At 35.5% G+C, this 12,054-nt stretch overlaps 1 protein-coding gene across 2 annotated transcripts; it reads left to right on the top strand.

Annotated features, from left to right (window-relative positions):
* Nucleotides 1–297: 297 nt before the first annotated feature.
* Nucleotides 298–11,704, top strand: Smndc1 (survival motor neuron domain containing 1). Of its 2 annotated transcripts, none has more exons than XM_046449719.1 (6): nucleotides 298–497; nucleotides 1,656–1,775; nucleotides 6,766–6,908; nucleotides 7,518–7,679; nucleotides 9,419–9,572; nucleotides 10,451–11,704. In XM_046449719.1, exons 2-6 carry the CDS (start codon nucleotides 1,656–1,658, stop codon nucleotides 10,586–10,588), a joined length of 717 nt encoding a protein of 238 aa, XP_046305675.1. In that variant the 5' UTR covers nucleotides 298–497; the 3' UTR covers nucleotides 10,589–11,704. The 2 variants fall into 2 exon arrangements, with proteins under 2 accessions (XP_046305675.1, XP_046305676.1); XM_046449720.2 differs by lacking the exon at nucleotides 298–497 and adding an exon at nucleotides 4,545–4,728.
* The last annotated feature ends 350 nt before the right edge of the window (nucleotides 11,705–12,054 follow it).

Raw genomic sequence — 12,054 nt, 5'->3', positions numbered from 1 at the left:
GTATAAAAGCTGCATTAAATTCCACCATAGCTAGCTTAAGAAGGCAGTCAGAAAGAGCCTAACAGAACACGCTTCACGATGAATATCCAATGACTACCCACTTAAAGCCGGAACTTACGTATGAAGATCCTATACACTGCGCCCGGCGCAGCCCGGTTACGCCATTTCCTTCCTATTAAGCCCCGCCTACTTCACCTCCCTAGCGAGAGCAAGCTTGACCGTCTAGAGGGCGCCAGGAATCATGTGAGTCGAGTGACATCTCGCGATGTTTTTTCATATCTCGCGAGACTTCGTTTGCCTTGTCTTTTCCTCCTTCCAGCGCCCGGTTTTCCTTCCCCTCCCCCTCGCCACCGACGGAGTTCTTCCTTTAGAGACCGGGTTGCCCTGTTGTCGTCGCGAAGATTTTTTTCCTACTGCTACTGCCTCTGCCGCCACCGCCGCCACCGGGCTCATTTCCCCGACCCCTTCCCGCCGCCCCATCCCCAACCCCACACAAGGTAACAAATCCTGTGAGGGAGCGTCAGGCCTCGCCGGGCCTTGGTCTCCCCAGAGTTAGAGCAGAGGCCCGAGACCGAGGAGCCAGCCTCACAAGAGAGGTCTGGGCGTGGGCTGTCGGGTAGGAGCCCCAGCTCCTCTCCCACCCAGAGTTGATCGTGAGCGGCCCGGCCTGCGTTGGGGCCTCTGTGCGAAAGGGCGAACACGGCCGGACTGGGGCGGCCGTCGGGTCGGGTAGGGACGCCCGCGCGGTTCTGCAAAGCCTCGGACAGCCGATGTTTAGGTTTCCAGGCCTGAAACAATCGACAAAGTTGTGGCGGGCTTAAAGGTGTTGGGTGACTGGCACAAGAGCTGCCTGGCTTGCTTTAACCCTTTAGGGTCTTTCCAGATTCCAGGCTTTCGCTGGACGAGAATTTAAGAAAGCCCCATACGATTGCTTACAAATCATCAAGGAAGGGTTCATTCATATCTTGTTTGCTGGAGAATGTGCGAGCTACGTTTGGCAAATGGCAGCGTTTCTGGGAATGCCTACATGCGAGAGTATTTTTGTTTTTGTTTTGAAGCGCTGGGGATCGAACCTAGGGCCTTGTGCATGCTCTAGCGCTGAGCTACATCCTCAGCCCAGCGGAGTATTTGTGTTGCTACTTAAGAAAATGAATCGACAACTGCAAATTTAAGTTGACTGAGTGAAAGATTTTTATTCTGGAGAAGAACTTCTACATACATGCTTAATTGATTTGTTCAAATAAAGAGAGTTATTTGTGTAGATAACTTGGAATCAGTTTTATTTCGCCGTGGATGTATTCTTTCATGCTTAAAGATATGATAATAACCTTAATTATTGAGCTGATCACAGTGCTTTCCTATAATAAGTTAAGAAAATTAAAGAAGTTTTTCTTCTTATCCCATGCTTTTTCAACCTTTTTAAATGGAATTGAACTGACATGTTCTGTATTCTTCAGAATATGTTACCTTGAAGTTTGTGATTTAGCTCAAGTCTAAAGTAAAAGTAAAAATAATGGTGATAAATATAAGCTGCAGGAGTAGTTTATGATAAAACATTCTTTCTGCCTGGTTGATTCAGGCAGGTTAAGGAAATATTTTTTGTGCTTTGATATTTGACTTAGTTTTCATGGTCTTAACCTCTTTATTTTCCCCAGATGTCAGAGGATCTAGCAAAACAGCTGGCAAGCTACAAAGCTCAACTCCAGCAAGTAGAAGCTGCATTATCTGGAAATGGAGAAAATGAAGATTTGCTAAAATTGAAGAAAGATTTACAAGTAAGTACGAGTGAACAATTGTAGTTAACATTGCTTGGAAAAAAATTTCTATGGCTTTCAATTGATCTATTTTTTTAGAATCCATAGGTACTCAAAACACCCTTGGAGCAGGTTCCCCTCCTATGTGTGTACACATATGTGTAGGCACTGAGGCTTGTAGAGAAATATGGTTACTTCCTCAATTTATATGCATCAAAAAGAATAAACATTGTTTTTAATTAGGTAAATCTTGTGTGCTCATAGGATTTCTTAAAAATTAGTTGATTTTGAAAGTGTCAGACTTTCAACAGAAGAAACTTTACAAAGGAATTTGCTTTTATTTTTCAAGTTTTGGCAAAGAAATTGAGTTCAAAAGGTAACTTAAGATTTAAAAAAAAAGAAAATATAATCAGATTAAAACTTTTTTAGTGATATAATATTGAGAGTGAAACATTTAATAACTTTTTATTTCATTGCTAGTGGGTTACACCTTATATTAAAAACACATCATTAAGATATCCCAAAGAGATACATGTTTTTGGTATTAATGTTAGTTAGGTGTTTGAACTTAAGACTAGATTTTATAGTGTAGTTTTGACCTTTGTCAAGTTGAGATCTTAATTTATTATGGGATAGTTCAGTAAGTATAACATTTTTAAACCTGCAGTGGGTTTCAAGATAAACATAAAAACATGATAGTAAATACTGTTGTTTCTCAGGACACCAGGTTAAGAAAAGTACCATATGTAATTTGTAAATACTAGTATTATAACTTTTCATCTTAAGAACTTCCTTAAAATTCTGAACCTGATTTTTTAAAGTTTTCAGGGGGTTTTGATTAGATGATCTCTGTACTGGTTCTATATCCTGTCTAATTAATCTGTCCCTTTATCATCCTGTTACCCACTAAATCTTAAATTTTAGGGATTTTATAACTGAAAATGAGTGAAACTTTTCTGAATTGGGGTCTAGGTTTTAGATTCTGAAAGAGGTTATCCAGGCATAAAATGAATGAATATTTTCAAATTCAGTTCTAGATTTAGGATAAACTTGCAAGTGTATGTTGTTTTAAAAAACATAGAAAATATCTGGAATAATTTCAGTTCAAACAGAATCCTTCATAGAAGCCAGGCCTGTGGATTGTAGGGCCTACTTCAAGGCCCTTATGTAAAAATAACCTGATGGTTTGCTCCTGTCCATTCAGTGAATTACTCACGTGTTCTGTGAGTATGCATTGCAGATATAACAAAAGCAAACCGACCTCTTTTCGACTTCAAGTATTGTTTTTTTTTTTTTTTCCTTGCCTCAAAGAGATGCTCAGTCTACTTTACCAACTTAAAAGCAGTCCTTTTTTCTTTGAAGAAAAGAAAACATTGTGTGCAATGTTGTATTGTACCTTGCTTCCTGGGCAATGGGAGGAGAGATGTGGAACTGGTGGAAGGGGAATTGGGAGTGGAGTTTAAAACAGGATTATTATCAGGTCTTTTTAATATTTCTAGAGTAAATTATCTTTTAGGCTCTGGGCACAACTGTCTTAATATGACACAGTTTATAGCAGTAGATACTGTAGGGAGAAACCACTATAGTAGACATTGTAGTGAGTACATAAAAAACTTATCTAGGGTTCGGTTAATGACTTGGGAATTGTTTTTTTATAAAATATATCTTTTCTATGCTGACCTGGTGGTGCTATAGGCCTGTAGTTTGATCTACTCAGAAGCCTGAAGCAGGAGAATCACTTGAGCCCAGTAGTTTGAGGGCATTCTGGGAAACATTGAAAGGCCCTTTCTCAAAAACAAAAAGACAATAAAAATATTGTGTAACTATTTAGAACAGCACTGTCCAGTAGACCTTTCTGTGATCGTGGAAATATTCTGTGTTTGATATTCAGTACCATAGCCACTGGACACGTATGGCTATTAAATATTTGAAATACAGCTAGGGTAATTGAGGGACTGAATTTTTAATTTTACTCAATTAAATGACTACATATGGAATGGCACAGATTTAGAAGTTTAAGTGCTAATCCTTCAGATAGTGATAAATCAGAATGTTTTAACTAACCAGTCTTGATGAGTTACTTTTTTTATTCTCATGATGAGTAAAAAATTTGATTTTGATTATTAGATAGAAGCCTGTTTTGAACTGAAACTACTCAAAGATGGAAAGCATCTTTTAATATTTAGATAAAATTCTGAATGGTGTGTGGATATATGTTTCCACCTAGTAGTTGTTGTCTTCTTTGAGACTATAGTTATAGTTTCTGTTCTGCAATGTTTTTTTTCCCCCTTTTCTGCTTTCTGCAATGTATCTTGTGCCATTAGTATTCAATACTGCTTATCACCTTTAATGAAAAGCTTGTTCAGATTGATTATTAAGTCTCTGGCTTTATCATTTTCATGTTTTTGGATCATCATATGTTTTTAATTTCTTGTGTTCTTATGGAATCATATCCTGATTCTTAATTTATTTGCCCTTTGATTTATGATAAAACATTCTTTCTGAACTTTTTTCAGTGACATATTTTTCCAATAAGGTTTCCATATTTATCTCTTTTATTGTCTTTCATAGTAGTATTCAGCAGGCAGCAAATTAATCTACTGAAGTTCTATCAGCCTTTCTTTTCACTTAAAAGATAAAATAGGTATATTAAAATTCGGGCTAGCCAGCTGATTAGCTCCCCAGGCAGTGTATGATAATCACAAAAATAGTCAATTTATTAGGCTGTTTTGCTGAATAAACTGGTTCTAAAGGAGGCAGGGGTCAAGTCACTTGTCTCATATATTACAGTGGCTCTCTGCATCCCCGAAACGCCTTCCTTCAGTAAGCAGAGTGCTTGAGTGCACCCCCTTTGACCTGCTGATATGTAGATCACAACACCTGATGCTTCCTGGAATTGCCGATTACTGTAACTGCTGCCCATCTGTCAATGAAGGAGCAGTTTCAAAACTTGGGGGAGGAAAAGTAATTAATGGTATGTACCTTCAAGAACCCCCTCATACGTGAAATAGTTTTCTGATACTTTCGTCCATATGCACATGTGAAGAAAACAAAAAATTAGAAAGCTCTTCATAGTTTGTTGGGAAGTATATATAAAACCATGGCAAAGTCAGTTACAGGACATTAGGGGTAAATGCTCTGGATTTTGTTTTTGTTGAGAAGGGGTCGTTTCAGAGCAAAGCTCTGAACATGCACAGCTTTTTAGGACCATTTTCTTTAAAAATATCTTTTCTTATGAGTATAGTGGGAAAATGTTCTGTCTGAAAAGATAATAGAGTTTTAACTATGAGATGTACAAATGAAAAATTTGTGTTTGAGCTTCAATGGTTAAACCATCCATAGGAGGATGTGGAAGTATTTAATGATAGAAGTATTATAGGCTCTTGAGTCAGGTTTATTGGATTATATCCTTGGCTTTAAAAGGGGTTAACTAAAAACAAGACTGGGTAATTTACTCTCTTCTGTGTACTACTTTATGTGGCACTTCTTTGCTTTATTTGCAAAGGACTGTCTAATTAAAAAGTATTCAAGAGGCTGGGGTTATGGCTCAGTGGCAGAGCACTTGCCTGGCATGTGTGAAGCGCTGGGTTTGATCCTCAGCATCACATAAAAATAAATAAAATAAAGATATTGTGTCCATCTACAAGTAGGTGGGGAGAAAGGTATTTGAGGACTGGTGCGTGCTATAGCTCAATGGTAGAGTACTTAGTATGCACAAGACCTCCAGTACCACCAAAAAACGTCATGTCCTATCTTTAGGGACTATGCAAAAGGAAAAAAAAAGTGTTCAAATAACTATTGGCAGCTAATAAAACTTAGAGGTGCTACTGTACTAAATCTACAACTTAAGTCTGACTCTTCTAGTTCTTTAATCCACAAAATCAGCCTTTCTCCAAAGGCTTACTATTTCTTTCTTTTTTTTTTTTTTAAGACCCAAATATTAGTTTTTCAAAAGTAGCCAGTAAGTTTTAAAAACTTTAGGAAAGAGCTAATATTTAACTGTCTTGGCTACTGAACCAGAATTACTATTTCAAAAACTCAAAGAGTGTGCCAGAAGAAACTAAGTAGAGTTAATTTTGCCAGTTTTTCTCCCCCAAACACACAGAATATTTTAAATAAAACAATGTGGAGGAATAGGTATGCAGTATGTTAAAATAAATCAGATAAAATGGTACAGACCTTGGATTTTCGTTAGAGTAAAAATTCAGTAGACCGCAGAATCTATAAATTTGTACTATTTCTCATGTTTTGGAACCATCCCTAACATACCTTTGAAGGAAACCAATAAATGTGAGCCTGAATTAGAAAATTATTAGCCACACAGAGGCATTGCCTGCCTGTGTTAGGTTTTTTTGTTTTTTTTTTTTTTTTTCCTTTTAAATTAAGCTGTGCTGGTGTGATTAATAAATATCAAGGTATATTTAAATTAACTTGATGTGTGCTTATTACTCAGTTGACGTGAGATTTATAATAAATGAATAGGAAGACTACTGGTTTCTTTTACATATGCCTACAGTGTTTTAGTAGAAATATGTGGAAGTAGGAATATTTTTGTTCACAAATAAGGCTGCTTCAAGTGTTTTGGGAATGGGGGGGTATTGACTAGACAGGTAATAAAACTGCTAAGTAATACCTAGAAGACAGAACAGTTGCATGAAGTATACATGATGATAGAAGTAAAAGGGACCTCAAATCTAATTCAATCCCTCATACTGTATTTCTCATCTTTAGAGAGATTTATTTACTAATAAGCACTTTGAAATAATGCATGGCACAAGCTCAAGTCTATTTTATTTTTATTAGTATTTATGATTAAGATGAAGATTGTTAGGCTTAAATCACAGCTTCACTACTTATGTAAAATATTATCTCAGTTTCAACATGGAGTAAATCTCAATATTTCTTAGTGTTATAAACTATATCAGCTCTCAAACCAAATAGCATTTATTATCAAAAACTAAGAAAGTAATTGATAATATGTTAATGTTATGATTTTGTCATCTTTTTTTAGGAAGTTATAGAACTAACCAAAGACCTCCTGTCAACTCAACCATCAGAAACTCTTGCAAGTTCAGATAGTTTTGCTTCTGCTCAGCCCACTCATTCATGGAAAGTCGGAGACAAGTGTATGGCAATCTGGAGTGAAGATGGACAGTAAGTGTAGAAAAAAAAAAAAAAGCCCTCTAACTGTAACATGCAATAATAAAATACAATGGTAAGATTTTTTATTCAGTTTGAACTACCCTATTTTAATCTTTCCATATAGGCAATGTGATTTACAGAGCCAGTTTTTGGGTGGTTGCCATTAATGAAGTTTAGGTTTAGCTTTAGATTAAGTTTGAGGGAGAAGAATGGTTTACATCCCAGAGGAGAGAAAAATAAATAGTTGTTTTCCGAAATAATCTAAATTATTTCCTCCTTAAGTTGAAAACTGAGCAAATGGTAGATTACCTCAGATTTCTGTGAAGTGCATACACTGAAATCACTCCTATAAGAATTTATTTTTTTCTCAGAGAGTTGAACTAAAGCATATTGAATAGATATATGTTTAAGAAACTTTCTTGGCAATATTTTGATTAGGGCTTCTTTTTTAATACCAGATGTGTAACTCCAGCCACTCTTGAATTATTTTTGTCAGAAGGGCCATTTAACTTCAGAAGTTTCATTTTAATCACATATAATAATTGAATCTCTGCAGTATAAGTCTTGTAGGCTGAGTACTAAATCTTTACTCACCTGCTTACAGCCATGATATCTTTACAGGTGTTACGAAGCGGAGATCGAGGAGATAGATGAAGAAAATGGCACCGCTGCAATTACCTTTGCTGGTTATGGCAATGCTGAAGTGACTCCACTGTTGAACCTGAAGCCTGTAGAAGAAGGAAGGAAGGCAAAGGAGGACAGTGGGAATAAACCCATGTCAAAGTAAGTAACTTTGGCATTTTAGATGTTCCCCATTTGGGTACTTGAAGTAATCTGCAAATGGAAGCTATATGTAGCCTAAATTGGGGTGAGGAAGTTAGAATACTATTATTGTTCTAAAGATTTAGGAGTGACACAGGCTCAGCATGGTCTGTTATGTGTATGCCTAAGTGATGACATATTGGTTCCCTCTTGGGCATTCCATATTAGGAGGATACCGTACTGTACTGAGGACATCTTCCTACTATATTTTTTATAAGCCAGGAGCTGAGGCTGTATCACAATGAAGACCAACTTAGGCTTCCTCTGAGTATACTGAGTTTATATCCAAAGAGAACACTTAATCAAAGCACTTTAATAATAAAGTGAAGATATTAGGAAGGGATAGAACATACTTACAAAGGGAACAAAGATAAAGTACTGGCACTGCAGTTATCAGTAGAGGTAACAGAAAGGTACCTGTGGTAAAAACTTGGGACTAGAAGGTGGGGTTTTCAAATTTTTAAGTTACAACGTAAATATATTTGGAAAAATTCTGTCACTTGTTAAAATAACACATAAACATCCCCAGTAAGAAAAATCAGATTGTAAAACTGTGTGTAATCTCTGATTTTAGTTTTTTGGCTTCTGTATACAAAGCCATACTTGGCTTCATGGTGGCAATTATATAGTATGGGGATCTAGATTTTATTGCCTCTCTTAAAAGATTTTTTTCTTCATCCTTCATTTGGTTGGTTTTAACTGAGTGCATATTATTGATAGTTTTAAGCTCTAATCCTATTTAGAATCCTATGTAGGATTTTTGACACACACCACCCCCCACCCCCGCCGCCATGTTTTTGCTTTTTGTTTTTTTTTAACAATTGTTAGCTGTGAGGGTGGGGTTGTAGCTCAGTGGTAGAGCACTTGCCTAGCACACATGAGGCACTGGGTTCAATCCTCAGCACCACATAGAAATAAATTTTAAAAAATAAAGGTGTCCACCTACAATTAAAAAAAAAAACTATGATTTCCCTTGTGCTGCTGCATTCTTCTGGGTGAAATAGTTTTATCTGTATTCAGTCCATTCATACACTTTTTCAAATGCTCTGCATTATACTTCTATGTCTATTTGGGAATTGATTTGTAGGCAGCTAATTATTTGAAATTTAACATGTTTCTAAAACACAACTGATAGAAGCTATATAAAAGTGAAATAAAAAGTGCCAGGCTTGTGGTACACGCCTATAATCCTGGCAAGTTGGAAGCTAAGGTAGGAGGCAAGTTTGAGGCCAGCATTACCAACTTAGCAAGACCCTGTTTCAAAAAATAAAAAGGGGCTTGGAATTTGGCTCAGTGGTTAAATATCCCCTGGATTAATCCCCAGTACCCCCCAAAAAAGGTCAAATATATAGTTAAGTGCATGTATGAATACAGCATAATGAATACCACTATTATATATAATGATATTGCACCAGTAAAAAATACTTTTTTAAAAGGCTTAGCTGAAATATTTGATTTATATTTGTGAGAGATTACGTATGAAAGCTTTTAAGGATACTTTTTTAAAAAAAAAAACAATTTGTATACTAGTGCCAGGTGATTGGCATTGATTTTAATGATTCAGTGCTTTTATTCATGGAGAGAAGTATGTGTAAGTTTATTGGATTTTTTTTGTGTGTGTGCCGTGCCGCGTCTAAGGTTCACAAGGAGGTCATCTTTTAAATCTTAATAGTTGACATTTAGCTGTTTTTACCACACAGAAAGGAAATGATTGCCCAGCAGCGTGAATACAAAAAGAAGAAAGCTTTGAAAAAAGCACAGAGAATAAAAGAACTTGAACAGGAAAGAGAGGACCAGAAGGTGAAATGGCAACAATTCAACAACAGAGCCTATTCTAAAAACAAAAAAGGCCAGGTTGGTAAATCTATTCATCACACTTTGCAAATCTGAAAAATGCAATTGTCACTAAAATGTTTAAAATGAAAAAGGAGGTACATAGATTTTTGAAACTATTATAATCAAAATCATTGCCATTCCTCAATTTTGCTTTTTGAAAAATGTCTCTTATTAGCCACTGTCTCTACAATAAAAACATTATTCATGAGAGTTTATGTTAGGAATGACAAATTTGAAAAATTATTTGCTGCTTTACATACCATTTAGGGACAGTGTGCTGAACTCTGCTTTATAACATGTCTTTATGTGCATTGCTGTTAGATCTTATTTAAAAAAAGCTTTTAAGTTCCGTTGGTTAACTTTCTGAGTTAGGTAAAATATACTCATAACATCCATGGAAGTTCACAGTCAGGATAACCTGGCTATTGTACACATCTTTGTTTTTTGTTTAGTCACCTCCATTGGTAGACATGATTTCTGGAAAAATAGTACTTCCTTTTCATAAAGATGTTCATTTTATGACTTAACAAAGGGCAAGGGATTTCATAATTTAGATATCCAATAGACACTGCTATAAACTTCAATATAGTCAGAGTTGTAGTTATGCTAGAACTGAAGACTCATATTGTAAATTAGGGTTAGATTTGAGACTGCAAACTATAATCTGGAGACAGGTAAATGTCCAAGTGTTATGAGTGTTTGTAGTGTGTAGTGATAATTTCCACATGTTATAAGTTAGAATAAATGGCTTCTGTTTAGTGAATTTTGACACTAGCAAACAAAAGCAATGAGCTTTTCTTTTTTAAAATATTGAAGCTAGACTGTTTTAATACTAAAGTTTAAAATTTACTTTTTTCCCAAAACTAATCAGAAATGGTTTCTGTTCTTTCCCTTAGGTAAAGAGGAGTATTTTTGCTTCACCTGAGAGTGTTACTGGCAAAGTTGGAGTAGGAACTTGTGGAATTGCTGATAAACCTATGACACAGTATCAAGATACCTCTAAATACAATGTCAGGCATTTGATGCCTCAATAATCAGAAAAACTGTTGGATTTCATCTCTGCAGGGCTTTACATTTACCTTTTTATCCTTATATTTTTCTAAAGGTAAATTATTTGTTAGATGAGTAAGGAAGATATCATTGTTGTCATTGTTTGACTTCAATAGAATGAAACTTGAAGAAATTGCATTTGATAACTGCTATTCATTTAACTTTTCATTTATACTACCACAGTTCCCTCAGAGTTTGTTGAATAAGGCAACTTTTCTAGATAGATGCTGCTTAAATCAGCACTTAAAATGAATTGTTGATCTTCCTAATATCAGGCCCCCCACTTGATGGTGTAAACTTTTTGTAAGTCATAATTTTAATTTTCAAACACTTTGAACTTGACACATATTCTAGCAATTCATTTGGAACATCAAGACAAAACACCAACTTGCTAAGGAGATCTTTTTGGGGTTTTCCCCCTTTGTCTTCAACTTTAAAACTGAGCTCTTAACCAGACAAGCCAAAATATGGGTTAATTTGTAAATGGTAAAGTTTGTTTGAGGTTTTTTTCCTTCAATAACTTGTTTTCTAAGCCTGTACGCCATCTCTTCAAAATTGATCTAGATTTTACTTTTATTCACTGAGTTAGTTTTATGTAAGAAACCATGTTAGGATGAGCTACCTTTCTAAGGTGTTTTTTTTTGGTGTTTTGTGGTTTTGTATGTTTGCTTTTTCCTTTGTCAGTTTTTCACATATGGTTAGTGGTACCATTTTTGGATGTGTAATGTTTATATGGGAAAACAAAAAGCTGATGTATAGCCCTGTATACAGTGTAGATACTATTTTTGTAAAAAACCAAGGCTAAATTAATGAACAAGAGTACTGAATGTTTCATCATTAAAATTTCTTGTATTTCTTGTGCATTAATCTGACCATAATTTCCCTGTATATTATGTTCATGTAGCTGAGTTTTTAATTTTTATTAACTAGATCAAGTTGCCAGCATTTGTTGGTGTGACATCAGTTATCCTGAGTTGAGTTAAAGCCAAATACATGCATAGAAAAGGGTCTTCCTATTAATGGGAGATGATTTTTAGAATGTGTGTTAATTTCAGTTTTGTATGTTTAACTTTTATTAAATAAAGTGTTTTTAAAATCTCCAGGGTGTGTTAACAAGAAGATGAAGTCTTTAGCTTTAACATGCCTCAAACTTGCACACAGAATTGCCACTAAAAAGAATTTTGATTATGGGATAAAGGTTTCAGTAAATCCTAAGTATTCCTTCCATTAGACATTAAGAGTTGGATACTAAGGATTGCCTAGTTTTATTTTATTGGCTTGTGCTATGTATGGGGTATTCACAAATTTTTGCACAAGGGGAAAAATTGAAGTTTTTATTTCACAAATTTTAATTTCATTAGTAAATTGAGACTTTTAGGATGGCGGTAAGAAGTAGCATTCTTTTCCTTCCTCCAGACCCCAAAACAGGCATAGAGAAAAGGCTACTTAA

This window comes from Marmota monax, unplaced genomic scaffold (assembly GCF_021218885.2).
Source record: "Marmota monax isolate L192 unplaced genomic scaffold, Marmota_monax_Labrador192_F-V1.1 WCK01_AAM20220418_F8-fsc00004, whole genome shotgun sequence".
NCBI lineage: Eukaryota > Metazoa > Chordata > Mammalia > Rodentia > Sciuridae > Marmota > Marmota monax.
This window is presented reverse-complemented; position numbering and strand designations above follow the sequence as displayed.